This window comes from Natator depressus, chromosome 3 (assembly GCF_965152275.1).
Source record: "Natator depressus isolate rNatDep1 chromosome 3, rNatDep2.hap1, whole genome shotgun sequence".
NCBI lineage: Eukaryota > Metazoa > Chordata > Testudines > Cheloniidae > Natator > Natator depressus.
This window is the reverse complement of record NC_134236.1, coordinates 120361978-120382552: the sequence shown is the minus strand read 5'-3', so window position 1 is coordinate 120382552 and position 20575 is coordinate 120361978. Positions and strand designations below refer to the sequence as shown.

At 48.2% G+C, this 20575-nt stretch overlaps 1 protein-coding gene across 1 annotated transcript in view; it reads right to left on the bottom strand.

The window, feature by feature from the left end:
* SYTL3 (synaptotagmin like 3) overlaps nucleotides 1–20575 on the bottom strand; it is a 59165-nt gene that overhangs the window by 22782 nt on the left and 15808 nt on the right. The window contains exons 5-7 of the mRNA XM_074946998.1: nucleotides 3920–3971; nucleotides 2374–2440; nucleotides 1379–1451 (exon numbers count right to left, since the gene is read on the bottom strand). Of these exons, the coding sequence (XP_074803099.1) occupies nucleotides 1379–1451; nucleotides 2374–2440; nucleotides 3920–3971 (192 nt within the window). The remainder of the gene's footprint in view (nucleotides 1–1378; nucleotides 1452–2373; nucleotides 2441–3919; nucleotides 3972–20575) is intronic.

Here is a 20575-nt window from a genome sequence, read left to right as displayed (position 1 = left end):
GATATTCTTCACTCCTTGTTCTCAGCTACCGTGTATTTTTGCTGTATGCTATCAAACAGAGTTTCATCGCAGAGGTGCCTGCATTTCAGAAGCGGGTAAGAGGATGACCCCTACATATAGTTTAGATATTGATCTGTAAAGTGCTTTGAGTTCCTTTGGGATAAAAGGCACTACACAAATGCAATACCATTATGATCATTTACGGGAGTGCTACAGTGGAAATTAGGAAAATGGGGAGTCAATTAAAATGGATACGAAATATGGAAGAAAGTGGAAACATTTTATATTCAGGCCCCAGACCAGCAGGAATGTAACCACATGCATGATTTTAAGGATGTAAGTACCCCCACTGACTTCAAGGGAGGAGGAGTCTCATTAGAAAGAATTCAGAGAGGTAGCCATGTTAGTCTGTATCACCAAAAACAAGGAGGACTCCTCATTAGAAAGGCGTGATTAAGAGGAAAGATGACAGAAAGGAGGCAAGAGACTAGTGCCAAGTTACTCGGGTCTAGTTTCATTTTATAGTCCTTGGGATAAGGATACTACTCTAGCCATGAGGGACAAAATTTACAACTGCCCCCAGTCTGTGCAGCAGGCAGTGGATTAGTAAAAAAAAAAGCAAAAAGTGGGGTCTCTGGTCTTCATGAGGGTCAGAGCTTGTTCTCTTCTGGCTACTGCTCCCTTTTGTTATGCACCCAGGGCCAAATTCTGCCCTCCAGTAGGTGCAGGTTGTTCCATATACGTATCCAAAGCCGAAACTTGCGCTCTAAAATTATTGAAGAACAGAGAATAGCAATAAGTCAAAGAGGAAAATGAGAAGGACAAAGAATATCAGGATTAAAGATGGACTGACGGGAGAGGATGACTTTTTAAAACACATACACTGACAGGAAGATAGAATGAGGGAGAAAGGGAAGGGAGAGGTTTTTTTAAAAAACTGAGAGGAAAGAGAAAGACAATACTAAATCCCTCCTTCTGAGAGTGATCAAAGAAGGGCAATCTGTGACAAGTTCACTTGGGGAGGGGAAGATGGAGAATACAGTGGTTACCACAATAGAAAGTTGGCATATTCCACGCCACAATAGTTGAGTTTGCTGCAGTATTTTCAGGTTTTATCTCCACATATCTGAACTGTTACATTTGTTTAAAAAAAACCCACCTTCATATATAGTCTTTTTGCTACTTAGCAAGAAAAGAGAGAGTGCTCAGCTGGGATCATCAGTTGCTCAGCTTGTTAAAAAAATCTGAGGGAATTCTGATGGAAAATGAGACATGCCTTATAAATATTTGTTGGTCTTAACAGCAGTCACCAACAGACCCTTCACTTGTAACCACTTGTGGCTCAAATTTAAATGGCAAAGCACTGAAGGACACTTACTTTTCATATTTGTGGCAAGAGATAGAAACAAGTTTTCCACAGACTTATTAAAACTTTTAGATTGGCTGATTTCCTGCAATTGAGAGAAAAAAAATTAAGAGATAAAATAAAGAACTGTGTTTTCAAAGCTTCCCATGTTCACGCACCTTTAGAAATTGCAAAAATAGCATATGTGTAAGATTGCCCAGGGCTATCATTTCTGTAGCATTTATAAGCACATATTTTTGTCCTACATGTAAATATTAGCACCAAAGTATCTGGTTGGGGAAGGGGGTGGCTCTTTCAACTGAGTTCTTTTGCACTACCAGCAGAAAACTCTGCAGGAAATTTCTATATTGCTTTCATAAATATAAACAAATGACATAGCTGATTATTTTTTTATAATACTGTTTGCATTTACATTAAGGTAAGAAAGAGTCTAATTAATCTTAGAGCTGCTGTAATGCTTCTGGCAGTCTGGATTCAGACGATCCTCACAAGGATTGGAAGTAGAGCTAGTGAAAATTTTTCATCAAAATCAATGGGATTTAAGCATATGTATAAAATTAAACATGTGCTTAAGTGCTTTCCTGAGCAGGGAAGGGCTGCTGAATTAGGGCACCAGAGCCTAATCCAGAGCCCTATGAAGTCAATGGTAGTCTTCCAATTTATTTCAATGGATTTTAGATCCGATCCTAATAATCCACCTGCTAGAAACTGTGATGAAATTGCAACCACCAAAATCATTCTGCTCTTCGCTCATTTATACAAACACCACATGCAAAGTTTTCATTACAAATGGCTATATAACATGCCCTAAAAAGTTGGTGACTAATCTAATATGTCCCTAAGAGACCAACTCCTCAGAAAAAGGAATGAGACAAAGGAAATAAAAGCATCATTTATATAGCAACAAATTCCTAAACAATATTACGAGTTGTTGCTATTTGCTACACTTCTGCGGCTAGCCGTTTCCACTGAAAGAGCTCTTAGATATTTGCACATATATACATTACCATTGCAGTGTTTCCCCTGGTGGTTTCAGTGAAAGGAGGGGGAGTAGGAGGAACCACAGAAATTTTACTAGGAAGTTAGGAGAAAAGAAACAATTAACATATTTTTCACAAGGCTTTAATATCTACAGCTTTCCCAACCTCTTTCTTTGTTTCTTCTCTTTCCTCAGAGGAGCCACCTCTCTCCTGCAACCTAAAGATCTTGGATGAGTCCGTGCTACGCTTCTTACAGGCTCAGCAGAGAACTTGCAGCCACAGGAGTGAGGGCTAAAGTGGCTTTGCACCCTCCTGATCCTTAGCTGCTCCAGCCAGTATAATTTAGACTGACCTGAGGGCCTATTTAAGTAACTGCAGCCTCCTTGGGCTGCCCTATGGTCACCAATGCATACTATACCCCCACCCCACCCCCCCACCCTACCCTGCTGACTCCAGCGTGCATGCATCTTCCTGCCATCAATACCAGCAAATGTTGCCCATTTTTTCATGTTCTCTGTGTAGATATATCTTCCTACTGTATTTTCCACTGCACGCATCCGATGAAGTGGGTTTTAGTTCACGAAAGCTTATGCCCAAATAAATTTGTTAGTCTCTAAAGTGCCACAAGTCCTCCTCAGTTTTTTTGCTGATACAGACTAACACAGCTACCACTCTGAAACCTGCCATCTACACCAGTTTGTGAGAGGATCCTCAGAAATCAGCCTTATGACCATCTTCCACGGTTCCTGTGCTGGAGGGATTCACCCTGGCAGGAATTGGGGCTTTTAGAGCACTTTTATTCCACCCCAACCCCTTCGTGCAGCATAAAGGGGCCAGATCAGGGGCAATGATCTGCCCCTTGATCCTGTACTCCTAACACAATCAAAACCCCCAATGCAGACAGTGCACTTCCCCGTGCTTCTACTCTGTTCTATCTAGATACTTATATGATCATCCTCACCATTGTATCCGACCATCCACAGGTTCTCTGGTGATGCACTATGCCCCACCAGAAAGCCTCAGTTTGGTCTATGATTTGTATCTATTCTTATTTACTCATTTTTAAAGGAACAAGATTCCTTTAACAGAATATACACTGCTTACACTTAGGTGCACCTTGACAAATAGGGACCTTCCTGTCTTATATTTACTTAAAAAATAACAATAGGCAAAATCTCCAGTCAGTTAACTGCATGTTTGTACCACTACTGTTCTTCCTGCAATGATTTTCAACCGACATCATTTAAACAGAGCCTGTAAATGTGAAAAGCACTGGAGAAAAAGATTACAGCAAAATACTGTATGCTTCCCTGAATTTCCAATAAACTAAAGCAAGGAAACTGTCCAGCTAAAAGTAGGATTCTTTCTACTCTTTCTATAGAATGTACAAAGCCAGAAAGAGTGGCAATCTTTCTATAGTACTACTAATTGCATTCCAAACTTTTTTAAATCTTGAGATTTGCCATCTTGGTAATCAGAAAACTTAAGCAGCAAGCTGTTTTGTATTATAAAATATGTTCATTGTATTGTAGTCTCAGTGCCCTAGGACAATTTGTCCTTCTACAAGTCTTACCTCAGTTTCTGATAAGATTTCAAGAGCTTTGCACCAGCTGTTTCGTGTCTACCTATGAAGCAAGAAAATAATGTAGAGGTCATTTTGTAGCAATAACAGTAATCAGCACTTAGATAACACTTTTCAGAATCAAGGTGCTTTCAGGCACCGGCCTAAATATATAAAAGCTCGGGAGGATGTAAATCACTATAGGTGAAATTAAACCCAGTGCACCAGGCCACCACAAGCCCTAAGCACCACTTAAATCTCACCTAAGCCAAAAACTGTTTTATTAGCTTACCTCACCCTCTCTTCAGAGGTAGTTTGGCAAGACTAAAGATGCTAATAATAGAAGTGTAGGACTGCAAGGGACCTCAAGAGGTCATCTAGTCCAGTCCCCTGAACTCAAGGAAGGACTGTGTAATAACTAGATCATTTCTGAATGGTGATTGTCTAACCTGTTCTTAAAAACCTCCAATGGCGTAGATTCCACAACCTCTGCAGGCAATTTGTTTCAGTGCTTAATTACCCAGACAGGAAGTTTTTCCTAATGTCAAACCTAAACCTCCCTTGCTGCAATTTAAACCCATTGCTTCTTGTCTTATCCTCAGAGGTTAACGAGAACAATTTTTCTCCCTCCTCCTTGTAACAACCTTTTATGTACTTGAAAACTGTTATCATGTCCCCCCTCAGTCGTCTCTTCTCCAGACTTAACAAATCCAATTTTTTCAATCTTTCCACACAGATCATGTTTTCTAGACCTTTACTCATTTTTGTTTCTCTCCTCTGGACTTTCTCCAATTTGTCCAGATCTTTCCTGAAATATGGTGCCCAGAACCGGACACGATACTCCAGCTGAGGCCTTATCAGCACAGAGTAGCGTGGAATAACTAATTCTCATGTCTTGCTTACAACACTCCTGCTAATACATCCTAGAATGATGTTTGATGTTGACTCATATTTATCTTGCAATCCACTACAACTCCCAGATCCCTTTCCACGGTACTCCTTCCTAGGCAGTTATTTCCCACTTTGTACATGTGCAATTGATTGTTTCTTCCTTAGTGCATTTGTCCTTATTGAATTTCAGACTATTTACTTCAGAACATTTCTCCAGTTTGTCCAGATCATTTTGAATGTTTATCCTATCCTGCAAAGCATTCGCAACCCATTGCAGCTTGGTATCATCCGCAACTTTTATAAGCGTATGCTCTATGCCCATTATCTATATCATTTATGAAGATATTGAACAGAACCAGACCCCGGAATGATCCCTGCAGGACCCCACTCGATATGCATTTCCAGCTTGACTGTGAAAAACCTCTCATAAATACAGAAAAGTAATCTTATCTGATTCCCAGATACTGGGCCTATCTATCTAAGATACGTATATGTATATATATATATCACCATAGTATCTGAGTACTTCACAACATTTTAATGTATTTATCCTCACACTCTTGCATGGTAGGGAAGTACTATTATCCCCATTTTACAGAAGGGGAACTGATGGCAGGTCTTCACTTAAAATGTAGGATCAGCACTTAAGTGAAGATGCTCCTTCACCAATGGGAGACAGCTCTCCCATCAGTGTAATTAATCCACCTCTCCGAGAGGCAGTAGTTATGTCATACCCCTGAACTATGTAGTTCTACTGACATAAGTCTGCAGTGTAGATCTGGCCTGAGGCACAGATCTATGTGACTTGCCAAAGGTCACACAGGAAGTCTATGGCAGAGCAGGGAATAGAACCAATAGAATAATCTATGGCAGAGCAGGGTCTCCAAGTCCGAGGCTAACCAATACAAGACAATCCTTCTTCTCTAGGGTGCTAAGTGGACGTAAATGGGACCTGAGTAGTGCATAGGCGTTGTGGTGACCCACTGTACAGAAGTAAATATGACCTATAAAACATAAACACTGTGAAAAGTAGTGCAAATGAACAGACAGAAAAGTAATACTCATGAAAGCACTTTCAATGTGATTTTGAAAAGGTCTTTTCATTTTTCACACAATACATTTGAACAATTATGAATATGCACCAATGACTCACAAACAAAAAAGAGACTGTGTATAAAGCTTGGGTCATCCAATCAGGGAGCAGAAACAATGACATGACTTAGATGACCAATCACAAGTCTTTAAGAACAACAATCATAAGTGCTTTATCAATCACGAACAATTAGAGTCATAAAAATCACAAACAGACAAAAGTTGTAAACTAAATTAATTTAATAAATGGAAAATAGCAAGTACCTGGCTCATTGCTAAGACACTGTTAGCAATGTCAGCATGTCACTAGTAATATTGCTCTAAGAGCAATGTGAGTATTGTGGTCTGTTGAAGAAGACATCATTAACTATAACAATAGAGGAGGTAACACCTTTTAACAGTTGGGTTTGGAGGTAGTAATAGTTTTTTCTAAATGTTATAAGGTTTACCAAGTGTCCTGAATTTGATGCTCAGTTGAACACAAGGACAATTATCATGAGTAATGTCCGGTATCTTGGGTTTATTGCTGCTTTAGCCCATTACAGTAGAGCCTCAGAGTTAAGAACACCCAAGTTACAAACTGACCAGTCAACCACATACCTCATTTGGAACGGAAGTACACAATTAGGCAGCAACAGAGACAAAAAAGCAAATACAGTACAGTACTCCGTCAAACATAAACTACTCAAAAAAATAAAGGGAAAGTTTAAAAAAAAAGATTTGACAAGGTAAAGAAACTGTTTCTGTGCTTGTTTCATTTAAATTAATATGGTTAAAAGCAGCATTTTTCTCCTGCATAGTAAAGTTTCAAAACGATTAAGTCAACATTTTCAGTTGTAAACTTTTGAAAGAACAATCGTAATGTTTTGTTCAGAATTACGAACATTTCGGAGTTACAAACAACCTCCATTCCCGAGGTGTTTGTAACTCTGAGGTTCTATTGTAATTTACTATTTAGTAAAAGCAGCTAAATGCTTTTATGAAGGTTGGTTGTTTAAGCTGCTAAAATATTAACAGGAGAAGTGGCATACCGGTATAGCATTTCATTTTTTAAAGCCTATAACATGGAAAGAATAAAAATGTTAGCCATAGTGTATACTAGTAAATTAACCTTGTATTACTCTATCAAGCCAAAAGAGGGCTCTGTCAGTACACTCTTGGAGGATGCATAACTAAGCACAATGCAGTGTTTCAGTTATCCAGAGACCTGATCCTGAAAGGTGACGAATGTCATCAACCACGGTTTACTTCATTGAGAATTGAGAGCACTCAGCACCCTGTAGGACCAGGCCCAATGTCTGAGAAAAAACGGTTACTCACTTCTTGTAACTGTTGTTCTTCGAGATGTGTTGTTCATGTCCATTCCAAACAGGTGTGTGCGCACACACGTGCACGTTGGCTGGAAGATTTTTCCCCTAGCAGCATCTGTCGGGCTGCCCTGGGCGCTCCCTGGAGTCGCACTTTCATGGTACTCAATATAGAGCCCTGCCGACCTGCCATCCCTTCAGTTCCTTCTTGCTAGCTACTCCGACAGAGGGGTAGGAGGGTGGGTATTGGAATGGACATGAACAACACATCTCGAAGAAAAACAGTTACGAGAAGTGAGTAACCAGATTTTCTTCTTCGAGTGCTTGTTTAATGTCCATTCCATCAGGTGACTTCTAAGCCAAATTCAGGAAGTGGGGTCGGAGCTGTTCACTGATTGGAGTACTGCTTTTCCAAAGGCCGCATTGTCTCTGGCCTGCCAGGTGATTGCATCGTGCGTGGCAAAAGTGTGTATGGAAGACCACGTTGCCGCTCTGCAGATTTCCTGGGTGGGAACTTGAGCCAGGAACGCCATCGATGAAGCCTGGGCCCTGGCAGAGTGCGCAGTGATCGGAGGCGCGAGGACCCCTGCCAGGTTTGTAGCACTTGCTGATACAGGCCACGATCCATGATGAAATGCGCTGGGCTGAAACCGACTGGCCTTTCATCCTGTCTGCCACTGCCACAAAGAGCTGGACCGACTTCCTGAACAGTTTAGTTCTCTCTGTGTAGAAAGCGAGCGCTTTTCAGAAGTTCAGAGTGTGGAGTCTCTGCTCCTGTTGTTAAAATGAGGTTTAGGGTAGAAAACCAGAAGGAAAATGTCCTGGTTGATGTGGAACTGCGACACAACATTTGGGAGGAATGCAGGGTGGGGCCTGAGCTGAACTTTGTCCTTAAAGAACACTGTGTAGGATGCGTCTGAAGTCAGAGCCCTGAGCTCAGACACCCTCTTGGCTGAGGTTATCGCCACCAGGAACGTGACATTGTAGGAGAGGTAGAGCAGGGAGCATGTTGCTAAAGGCTCAAAGGGGTGCCCCATGAGTCTAGAGAGGACCAAGTTGAGGTCCCAAGCAGGAACTGGTTGGCAAACATGCAGGTACAGCCTGTCGAGCCCCTTTAGGAAGTGGCTGACCATGGGGTTACAAAAAAACCAAGCGGCCTTGTACACCCAGGTGGAATACCAAGATGGCAGCAAAGTGCACTCTTATAGAAGGTAACGAGAGACCCTCCTGTTTCAGATATAGAAGGTAGTCCAGAATGTGCAGCACTGAGGCTAGTATCAGTGGCGAGTCGCGCTGTGCCGACGAGATTAAAAATCTCTTCCACTTGGCAAGGTACGTGGCCCTCATCGAGGATTTTCTACTGCCAAGGAGGACCTGTCTAACCTGGTCTGAACAGGAAAGCTCTGACGGATTCAACCATAGAGCTTCCATGCTGTGAGATGGAGCGACTGCAGGAGACTGTTGAAGACATCCGTGATCCTGTGTGAGAAGGTCCGGGAAGAGCGGCAAGGTAATCAGGGCTCCCACTGACATGTCTAGGAGAGATGTGGACCAATGCTGACGAGGCCAGGCCGGTGCTATCAGTATGACCCGAGCACCATCTCTGCGCATCTTGAGCAGGACCTTGTGAACAAGTGGTATCGGCGGGAAGGCATATAAGAAAGCCCCTTCCCAGTGGAGGAGGAACACATCTGCTGTGGAGCCCAGGCTGTGATTCTGGAAGGAGCAGAACTGCTGGCACTTCCTGTTGCGTCGTGTGGCAAAGTGATCGATCAAGGGAAATCCCCACCTCTGGAAGACTGAAGTTGCAACGTCCGGGCGAAGGGACCACTCGTGGCTGTGGAATGACCTGCTGAGGCAGTCTGCCAGTTCGTTCTGAATCCCAGCCAGGTATGACACCTGGAGGTCGACTGAATGTTCTACACAGAAGTCCCATAGCATGAGGGCTTCCTGGCACAGGGGAGAGGAGTGTGCATCCCCGTTTGTTGACATAGAACATTGCAGCTGTATTGTCCATCATGACTGAAACACATTGTCCAGTTAGGTAAGGGCAGAATGTCTGACATGCTAGGCGCACCGTTCTGAGCTCTCTGACATTGATGTGGAGGCACAGATCTGCTTGCAACCAGAGGCCTTGGTTCCTGCGGTCTCCCAGATGAGCTCCTCGACCCAAATCCAATGTCCGTCACCAACGACAGGAATGGCTGTGGGACAGCAAAGGGGACCCCTGAGCACACCTGCTGGGCATTGGTCCACTACCAAAGTGAATCGAGGACAGGGGGAGGCAAGGTCACCATCCTGTCCAAGCTGTCCCGGGCAGGTCGATAGACTGATGCTAGCCACGACTGTAGTGGCCAAAGCCTGAGTCTGGCGTGTCGTACCACGTACATAAGGCTGCCATGTGCCTGAGAAGCCCCAGGCAGTTTCTCGCAGCAGTGGTGGGAACCTGCGTGACTCCCTGGATCATGTCGTTGAGGGCTTGAAACCTCACCTGTGGGAGGAATGCCCTGGCTTGGGTCAAGTCCAGTACTGCCACTGTGAACTCTATCCTCTGAAAGAGGGACAGAGTCGATTTTGCTTCGTTTAGGAGCAGACCCAGGTTGTCGAAGGTGGCTTTGATAAACGCGACCTGAGTTTCCACTTGTGTCCTGGAATGGCTTTTGATCAGTCAGTCATCGAGGTACGGAAATACCTGTACCTGATGTCTCCGCAGAAAAGCGGTGAAGACAGCCACGCATTTGGTGAATACTCGAGCTGCTGTTGACAGGCCGAACGGAAGGACAGTAAATTGGTAGTGGGAACCATTGGCCACAAACCTGAGGAACTTCCTGTGGTTCTGAGCGATTGCAATGTGAAAATACACGTCCTTCAAGTCGAGGGCGGCATACCAGTCTGCTGGATCTAGTGAAGGGATGATGGAGGCCAGGGAGACCATGTTGAACCTGAGTTTCTTCACGAACTTATTGAGCTCGCGTAGGTCCAGGATAGGCCTGAGGCCGTCTTTGGCTTTCGGTATTAGGAAATACTGGGAATAGAAGCCCTCGCCCCTGTGCTCCAGAGGAACCTCCTCCACCACCCCTAGTGATAGGAGCGACTGCACCTCCTGAATGAGAAGTTGCTCGTGAGAAGGGTCCCTGAAGAGGGATGGGGAAGGAGGGTGGAAGGGCGGGAGGGCACAGAATCGGATGGAGTATCCCTCTCTACTGTGCGAATCACCCAGCTGTCCGAGGTGATAGGGGACCATGCACGGTAGAAAGGGGATAGTCAGGAGGAAAAGGTAAGGCGGGTTAGATCCAGTCCGTGATCTGGTGCGCCATCCTCGACTGCACCTTCAAAAGGCTGGTTTAGGGCCAGAGGGCTGTTTGGGCTGGCCAGAGCCCTGAGTTGAGGAAGGGTGTTGCCTCCTCCTGCCACTCCTGCTCCTCCTCCGAGAACCGTCCTGGCAGCTCTGCTGCTGGAACCTTTGAGGGGGTTGCGGGCGGAGGTGTCTCCACTGCGTGGTGGGGGCGTGCAGGCCCAAGGATTTGAGGGTGGCTTGGGAGTCTTTCAGGCTGTTCAGTCGCTTGTCTGTCTTTTCAGAAAACAGTGTCCCGCCCTCAAATGGGAGGTCCTGAATGGTTTGCTGGACCTCGTAGGGTAACCCTGAGATTTGGAGCCAAGCACTGCGCCTCATAGCTACCCCCATCACCATCACTCTAGTGGCGGCATCTGCAGCATCTAATGTAGCCTGCAGGGAAGCCCGGGAGACTAGCTTCCCTTCCTCCACCAAGGCTGTGAACCCTGCTCGGGAATCCGAAGGGACGAGTTCCATGAATTTTGCCATTGCTGCACAGGTGTTGTACAAGTACCTGCTCACAATGGCCTGTTGGTTAATGATACAGAGCTGCAAACCACTGTCGAGTAGTCCTTTCTCCTCACAAGATCTAGGTGTTTAGCATCCCTGTTCCTTGGGGAGGGTCTTTGGAAGCCCTGTCTCTCACGCTGGTTAGCCGCATCGACCACCAGCGAATCAGGAGGTGAGAGTATAAATGCTCGAACCCTCTGGAGGGGATGAAATACCGCTGCTTGTTGCGTTTGGCAGTAGGTGGCAAGGATGCCGGCGTCTGCCACAAGGTCTTAGTGGTGTCCACAATGGTCTTTGTAAGTGGCAAGGGTATACGTGAAGGTCCCGAGGGTGCTAGGATGTCCACCATGGGATCAGCCTCCTCTACCACCTCCTCAGCCTTGATGCCCAGACCCTGGGCAGCCCTACGTAGCAACATACAGCTATGGCTGTCCCCACCAATGCTTCGTGCAGTGATGAAGAGGAGGAAGCATGTGCCAAGAGTGGAAGCTCCCTACCATCTGCCCCTGAGGGGTCACATGACTCTTGGGGCAGTGTTGGAGGCAGTGGTGCCATCGACGATGCCAGGGCTGTGGATGTTGAAGCAGGTGTCAGCGCAGTCCTCAGCCCTACAGGAGGGAGCTACATCGGCACGCTCACAGGAGCCACTGGAAGCAGGGGTCCTGGTGCCAACATCAGCACTGGGGCCGCCGGTGTCTGCATCAAGGTCAAGCGTGGGAGATGGGTGTGTTGATGCCGTGAAGGGCGGTGCCGAGGTCGGAGCCAAGCACAGTGCTGGAGTCAACAATGGAGCCGGAGGCAGAGGTGTCAGGACCGTAGACACCGAGGGCAGATGCGTAGCAGAAGGTGGCACGAAGGTGGCAGAGGCCACGGAAGATGTCCCAGAGCATAGACCCTGGGTTCCTCCCTGGCCCTGGGGAAAAGCCCCGGGGGTCCAGAAGGGCCACTGAGGCGGGTTCTGCCACTGCGGAGGCCATGCCTGGGGCTCTCTCATGTCTCTGCCGGACCTCGACCTGCGACTTCTGCTCCTCCCAGAGCAATAGGAGACGGACTCTTACTTCGAGGTCTCAGACACTGAAGACCACGGAGGAGCCGATCCTCGGTGTCTTGAATGTCGAGAGCTCAGGGAGCGGGTAGGCTCTCTGTCCGAGCAGGTAGGCACCGAGGAACATAGCGAGGGGGACTGTCTTGACATCATATCCGGCTTCCCCTTTGAATGCACTGGAGGACGCGAATCCACTGGTGCTGAGGGTTTCTCCCTGGCAGGCGAGAACGGTGCCGTAAGATGGAGGAGATCCTGAGCAGCCTGGTACGCTTCCAGCGACGATGGGAGCTGCAGCTGCTGTGTAGGCGCCAGTAATCGAGGTGGGGCCGGACTCAACTGCCGCACTTGGGCAGGAGTTGACATGGCCCAGGCAGGGGATCCTGAAAAGTGGCCCACCTGGGGTCACATGTCTCATGACTTGGCTGGAGGGGAACAGTCACCCGGCTTCTTCTTTTGAGGAACTGGTGAGTGGGAACGGTGCCTACTATCAGACGGGCCACATGAGGAGCTGTGTCAGTGCTGAGTGTCTCGGGAAAAGACGGTTACCTACCTTTTCGTAACTGTTGTTCTTCGAAATGTGTTGTTCACGTCCATTCCGATTAGGTGTGCGCATGCTGCGTACATGGACGTCGGAAAGTTTTTCCCTTAGCATCTCCCGTCAGGAGGGCAGGGGAGCCCCCTAGAGTAGCGCCCTCATGGTGGTGTATATATTACCCTGCCAGCCCGACCCCCTCTTTGGTTCCTTCTTGCTGTTGACTCCAACAGAGGGGAAGGGGTAGTGGGTATTGTAATGGACATGAACAACACATCTCAAAGAACAACAGTTATGAAAAGGCAGGTGTCATAAATATACAGGGAAGGGTAACCATCTTTCTGTATACAGTGCTATAAAATCCCTCCTGGCCAGAGGGAAAACCCTTTCACCTGTAAAGGGTTAAGAAGCTAAGGTAACCTCGCTGGCAACTGACCCAAAATGACCAATGAGGAGACAAGATACTTTCAAATCTGAAGGTGGGGGGGAACAAAAGGTCTATCTGTCTGTGTGATGCTTTTGCTGGGAACAGATCAGGAATGCAGCCTTATAACTCCTGTTAAGTTAGTAAGTAATGTAGCTAAAAATGCGTTAGATTTCCTTTTGTTTAATGGCTGGTAAAATAAGCTGTGCTGGATGGAATGTATATTCCTGTTTTTGTGTCTTTTTGTAACTTAAGGTTTTGCCTCAAGGGATTCTCTATGTTTTGAATCTGACTACCCTGTAAGGTATTTACCATCCTGATTTTACAGAGGTGATTCTTTTACCTTTTCTTTAATTAAAATTCTTCTTTTAAGAACCTAATTGATTTTTTTTATTGTTCTTGAGTTCCAAGGGCTTGGGTCTGTGTTCACCTGTACCAACTGGTGAGGATTATTATCAAGCCTTCCCCAGGAAAGGGGGTGTAGGGCTTGGGGGGATATTTTGGGGGAAGACATCTCCAAGTGGGCTCTTTCCCTGTTCTTTGTTTAAAACGCTTGGTGGTGGCAGCATACTGTTCAAGGACAAGGCAAAGTTTGTACCTTGGGGAAGTTTTTAACCTAAGCTGGTAAGAATAAGCTTAGGGGGTCTTTCATGCAGGTCCCCACATCTGTACCCTAGAGTTCAGACTGGGGAAGGAACCTTGACAGTAGATAACCGTCTTTTCTTCTTCGAGTGATTGTTCACGTCCATTCCAATTAGGTGACTTCCAAGCTTACCATAGGAGGAGGGTAGAAGTCATGGAACGATTGATTGGAGAACAGCTCTGCCGACTGCTGCATCATCTCTGGCCTGTTGGTTAACAGCATAGTGGGCTGTAAACGTGTGCACTGAAGACCAGGTGGCTGCTTTACAGATCTCACGGATAGGGACCTGAGCCAGAAAGACTGTCGAAGATGCCTGTGCTCTGGTTGAATGGGCCGTAATTGCTGGGGCTGGAACCTTGGCCAACTCATAGCATGTGCAAATGCAGTCTGCGATCCAGGATGATATGCGTTGCACAGAGAAGGAAGACCCTTCATTCTGTCAGCTATGGTGACAAACAATTGGGTCGACTGGCGGAAAGGTTTCGTTCGCTCTATATAGAACGCCAAGGCTCTCCGGTCATCCAGAGTGTGTAGGCTGCAGTGACCCGGGCTTGTGTGGGGTTTTGGAAAGAAAACCGGTAAGCAAATGTCCTGACCCATGTGGAATTGGGAGACCACCGTGGGGAGAAATTTAGGGTGTGGTCTAAGCTGCTTCTTGTCCTTATGAAACACTGTGTAAGGCGGTTCAGAGGTGAGGGCTCTCAGCTCAGACACCCTCCTTGCCGAAGTAATGGCCACCAGGAATGCCACCTTCCAAGAGAGATAGAGGAGGGAGCAAGTGGCCAGGGGCTCAAATGGTGGGCTCATGATTTGGAGAGGACCAAGTTTAAGTTCCAGGTTGGGACAGGTGGGCCAGAATTGGGGGAACCCCCTTTCCAGACCTTTGAGGAATCGCCCCACTATGGGATTAGAAAACACCAAGCGCCCAGACTCCCCTGAATGGAAAGCTGAAATGGCTGCCAGGTGTACTCTTATGGAGGAAGGGGACAGACCCTGATGCTTAAGGTGCAGGAGGTATTCTAGAATAACTGGGAAGGGAGCCTGGAGTGGTTGAAGGCACTTGGGTTTACACCAACAGGAAAACCTTTTCCATTTTGCCAGGTAGGTAGCCCTAGTGGAAGGTTTCCTACTGCCGAGGAGAATCTGTCTCACCGACTGAGAGCACTGTCTGTCCATGGAATTTAGCCACAGAGTTACCAAGCCATGAGATGCAAAGATTGCAGGTTTGGGTGAAGGAGGCACCCGTGGTCCTGCGTGATCAGGTCTCGGTGGAGGGGCAGGGCAATCGGGGCATTCACGGACAGCTCTATAAGGGTTGTATACCAATGCTGTCTGGGCCAAGATGGGGCGATCATGATTACCATCACCCTGTCTCTGTGAATTTTAAGGAGGACCCAGTGGACAAGCAGGATAGGAGGGAAGGCATACTTCAGACCCCAGCCCCATGGTGTTAAGAACACATCAGCGACCGAGCCTGGACTGTGGTTTTGGAATGAGCAGAACTGAGGGCACTGACTGTTGCTCTTGGGGGCGAAGAGGTCTACTTGGGGATAACCCCAATTCTGGAAGACTGACTGTATGATGTCCAACCTGATTGACCACTCGTACATGTGGTAAGACCTGCTGAGGCGATCCGCAAGCTTGTTCCGCACTCCTGGGAGGTAGGATGCTTCGAGCTGAATGGATCGGGCTATACAGAAGTCCCAGAGAAGGAGAGCCTCGCAACAGAGAGGTGAGGAGCGGGCTCCGCCTTGTTTGTTTATATAGAACATGGCGGTGGTGTTGTCTGTCAGGACTGTGATGCTGTGACCTTGTAATGTGGCATGAAAGGTTTGGCAGGCCAGATGAACCGCCCTGAGATCCTTCAGGTTGATATGGAGAGGTATCTCGTCCCTCGACCACAAGCCTTGCGTCCTCAGGTCCCCTAAGTGTGAGCCCCAGCCCAGAACTGATCCATCTGTTACTAATGTCAGAGAAGGTTGGGGCTTGGCAAAGGGGACCCCTGCACAGACCACTGGTTGGTCCAGCCACCAGCGCAGGGATTCTAGCACCTGAGCCGGGATTGTCACCATGCGGTCCAGGGGGCCTCTGTACGGACGGTAAGACAGTGCGAGCCACGCTTTAAGGGTCTGAATCTCAGTTGGGCATGCCTGACCATGTATGTGCATGCTGCCATATGTCCTATCAGCTTTGGCAACACCTGAATGTGGTAGTGGGATACCAAAGCATTGAATTTACGATCTGCTCTATGGCCTGGAATCTGGGCTCTGGAAGGCTTGTTTTTGCCCATATTGAGTCCAGGACTGCCCCTATAAACTCTAACCTTTGGGTGGGTATGAGAGAAGATTTGGGCACACTGAGGAGGAGCCCCAGCCTGTGAAACATGTCCATGGCCATCGTCAGGTGGGACTGAACCTCTTTCTTGGAACGACCTGTGAGAAGCCAGTTGTCGAGGTACAGGAACACTCGAACCTGCCTTTTCCGCAGGAAGGCTGTCACCACCAACATGGATTTCATGAACACTCAGGGGACTGTGGAGAGGCCGAATGAGAGAACCGTGAACTGGTAGTGATGTTGGTTTATGGCAAACCAGAGGAAGCGTCGGTGTGTCAGATGAATAGCGATATGAAAATATGCGTCCTTCATGTCGAGAGCAGCGTACCAATCCCCCAGATCCAAACATGGAATAACAGTGCTCAGGTAGACCATGCGGAACTGGAGCTTGACCAAAAATTTGTTGAGTCTGCGAAGGTCTAAAATGGGTCAAAGACCCCCCTTTGCCTTGGGGATTAGAAAGTAACAGGAGTAAAATCCCTTTCCCCTTAGCTCCTGCGGAATCTCCTCCACCGCACCTATCTCGAGGAGCGAACGAACCTCCTGCATAAGGAGTTGCTCGTGAGAGGGGTCCCTGAAGAGGGACGGGGAAGGTGGGTGGGAAGGAGAGGAGGAGGAAAACTGGAGAGTGTATCCCACCTGTACTGTGCGTAGGACCCATCGGTCCGATGTTATATGGGACCACGCATGGTAGAAGTGGGTTAATCAGTTTAAAAATCATGGGGCTGGATCCGGGAACTGGGTTGGTACACTGTCCTCAGGCACGCCCTCAAAACCCTTGCTTGTTTCCAGGTTGGGGCTTATTCTGGCCCTGGTTAGGTGCGCTGTTCTGTCTGCGCCTGTTATTTCTGCCCCGCCTGCGATACGGCTCCTGCCTGGGTCAGGGTTGATACTGCCTCTGCTGTGGAGGCTGAGGCTTGCCGGAGTATGCAACTTCAGCGTAGCAACTTCAGCGTGGCTCTAGAAACCTTGAGGCCATGCAGCCTGGAGTCCGTTTGCTCCGAGAAAAGGCCTGAACCCTCAAAAGGAAGGTCCTGGAGGGTATTCTGGACCTCTGGAGGGAGGCCTGATGCCTGGAGCCACGCTGAGCGTCGCATGACTACCCCAGAGGCAATGGTTCTGGCCGCACGAATCGAGGGAGGCTTGCAAGGAAGTCTTAGCCACCGCTTTCCCTTCCTCGATTAAAGCCGCAAACTCAGGGTGTGCATCCTGGGGCAGGCGATCCTTAAACTTGGACACTGCCATCCAAGAGTTGAAGTTGTGTCTATTGAGGATCACCCGTTGGTTGGCTATGCATAGCTGGAGGCCCCCAGAGGAGTAGACCTTTCTACCGAAGAGGTCCAAACGCTTAGCTTCCTTGGCCTTGGGGGCTGAGGCTTGTTGGCCGTGTCGTTCCCTTTCGTTGACTGCTGAGATGACTAGGGAACAAGGAGTCGGATGCCAGAACAGGAACTCATAGCCCTTGGAAGGGGCCAAGTATTTCCTTTCTACCTCCTTAGCCGTCAGCATGATGGAGGTTGGGGTCTGCCAAATAGTGTTGTAGTTGGACTGTATGGTCTTTATAAAAGGGAGAGCGATTCTGGAGGGACCCTTGGGGGCCAGAATGTCCACCATAGGATCCTCGTGCTCGACCGTTTCTTCCACCTGAAGGCCCATATTGAGGGCAATTCTGCGGAGCAGCTCCTGGTGAGCCCTGTGGTCTATTGGTGGCGGTCCTGACACTGACATACCCACCACCTCGTCTGGGGAAGAGGTTGTCCTCATCTAGACCCTCCTGTGTGTCCCCATAGACCTGGGTCACTTCAGGGCCCTGCGGGGCTGGCACCTCTTGAGGTGTCGCAGAGCTTGGTGCCATCTTGGATATTGGGTCTGGGGGCGCCGGTTGCTCTTGTGAGTCTGGGGGTGGCCTGGAGAGAGTGGCCTCCCTTGTCCTTGATGGGTGCCTGTGTGGCGACTTGGAATGGCTACTATAGCTAGAGCGACCAGAGTCGGCCTCGGATCCCGAGGATGCTGACTGAGCGGACCACAGCAGTGCCGAACATTGAGTGGTCGCAGGGTGCCAGGGAGTGGTGCCTGGCTGACCAGGACAACGAACGATACCGGGTGTCCTGGGACCGGTGTCGGGGACTGGTGTGCAGTCGCCGCGGGTGGCACTGGCTGGTTTGCCTCCAGTGCTGTAACCTCACGCTGGGTTGTGGGCGCTGGGGAATAATGGGATGCCGAACTCGACCAGGAGCGGTGCCGAGATGGTGACCTGAGCGGCGCACCATTGCTGGCTTCCCTCTGGATAGCGCCCTTCTAGGTGGTGCCGGAGGGGGCTTGGCACTGACAACTCAATGAGGTCTTTTGCTGCCTTGAAAGTGTCGGGTGTGGAGGGATGTTCAAGGACCTCCTCCAACCCTTTGTCGGCACTAAATTCGCTGGGTACCGGACTCAACGGGGCCTGTGGCGCCAGAGTCGACGGTGCAGCTTCTTGGCTTGGGCCTGCAATGTGTCTTTGCGTGCCGGGAGCATCTCTGAGCGGCTTAGTAGCTCTCTGGGGAGAGCGCCCTCTTTCTGCGTGCTTGTGCCGCTTAGTCGGTGCTGGAGAAGTCAACCGGTGCCGAAGTTTGTTGTCCCGTCTCGGTGCCGATGATTTGCGGTGCCAGGTCACACATGGATGCCGGGGCCCTTCGCACCGAGGATGCCAGTGCCGGTCGGTTGGAGGCTGGAGGTTGTAACGCAGCCTCCATGAGCAACTGCTTAAGGCGAAAGTCTCTTTCTTTCTTAAAAAGAAAAGGAGTACTTGTGGCACCTTAGAGACTAACAAATTTATCTGAGCATAAGCTTTCGTGAGCTACAGCTCACTTCATCGGATGCATTCAGTGGAAAATACAGTGGGGAGATTTATATACACAGAGAACATGAAACAACGGGTGTTATCATACACACTGTAAGGAGAGTGATCACTTAAGATGAGCTAATACCAGCAGGAGAGTGGGGGGAGGAGGGGGAGAAGAAAACCTTTTGTAGTGATAATCAAGGTGGGCCATTTCCAGCATTTCTTTCTTGGTGCACAGCTTAAAGGCCTTGCAGATCTTGCAGCGCTCTGCCTCTCTGCCTCTCCCAGACACCGGAGACAGGAATTGTGGGGGTCACTGTTGGGCATAGACTTGCAGCACGTGGTGCAAGCTTTAAAACCCTGGGCTTGCGCATTCACTGCAGCCCAAGGCTGGTGCTGGAAGTAGTTTCCAGACACCTGAGACAATGGATTTCTAACTACTGATAACTAACTGATAACTACATATGAAAGGCTAAGGGATCACTCACAAGCGAGAGAGAGAGAGAGAGAGAGAACATTCCAACACCACCACGGACGGTAAGAAGGAACTGAAGGGAGGTCGAGCCAGCAGGGTAATATATACACCACCATGAGGGCGCTACTCTAAGGGGCTCCCCTGCCATCCTGACAGGAACTGCTAAGGGAAAAAGTTTCCGACGTCCGTGCACGCGGCGCACGCACCCCTAATTGGAATGGACGTGAACAATCACTTGAAGAAGAAGAATCCTTTCTCGGTGCCAAACTCGCCGATGGCACCAGGGAATTCCACATCAAGGATGACACAGTAGGGGTCGGGTCTCCCAAGCCTGGGTCAGAGTGGGGGCGTAGAGCTGCCTCCATGAGGATCACCTTGAGCCACTGTTCCCTTTCCTTAAGAGTTCTCAGATGGAACTTGCGCTACATCTTACAACAATCTTTCTGATGGGTCTCCACCAGGCACCGTAGACACGACAAGCGCGGGTCACCCTTTGGCATGCGCTTGGTGCAGGCCACACAGTTTTTGAAACCTGGGGAACGTGGCATACCACAGCTCCAGGAAGCGGAGTGGGGGAAAAGGGGGTGGGCAACAAACTCTATACTAAGACACTAATAACACTAACGAACTAACTATATACAACCAGATAAAGAATGAACTTGCTGAGCAAGAGCTACGGGAAGTTCCAGCCACTGTCACTGGCGGTAAGAAGGAACTGAAGGGGTGGCAGGTCGGCAGGGCTATATATTAGGCACCACGAGGGTGCGACTCCAGGGGGCGCCCAGGACGACCCAATGGATGCTGCTAGGGGGAAAATCTTCAAGCCAATGTGCAAGTGTGCGTGCACACACCTGATTGGAATGGACATGAACAAGCACGTGAAGAAGAAGAACAGAAAATCACTTTTCTGTATTTGTGAGAGATTGTTTAGATTTACATCTTTACTACTCTCACCAACCATCTCTGGGGGGGGAGAGAGTGAAATGAGCTCATATAACAACTTTTGGAACTCCACTGACCGCAAGAAGGTGAATCAACCAACATTATTAAATTGGGAAATGTGTTCTATCTAGAAGGGGATTCAGTGAAGTTGATAAATAACTGCTACCTGATTTTTAGCAAGGAAGTGTATCATTACTCATCTTCTCACTTTGTTTTGATGCCAGCTTTCAGTGAATACCTGTTGTTTCAAAGACTGCTTGATTACTTGATGTATAACATCCTTTTTCTCTTATATTGCTAATGTTTCCACAGATAAAT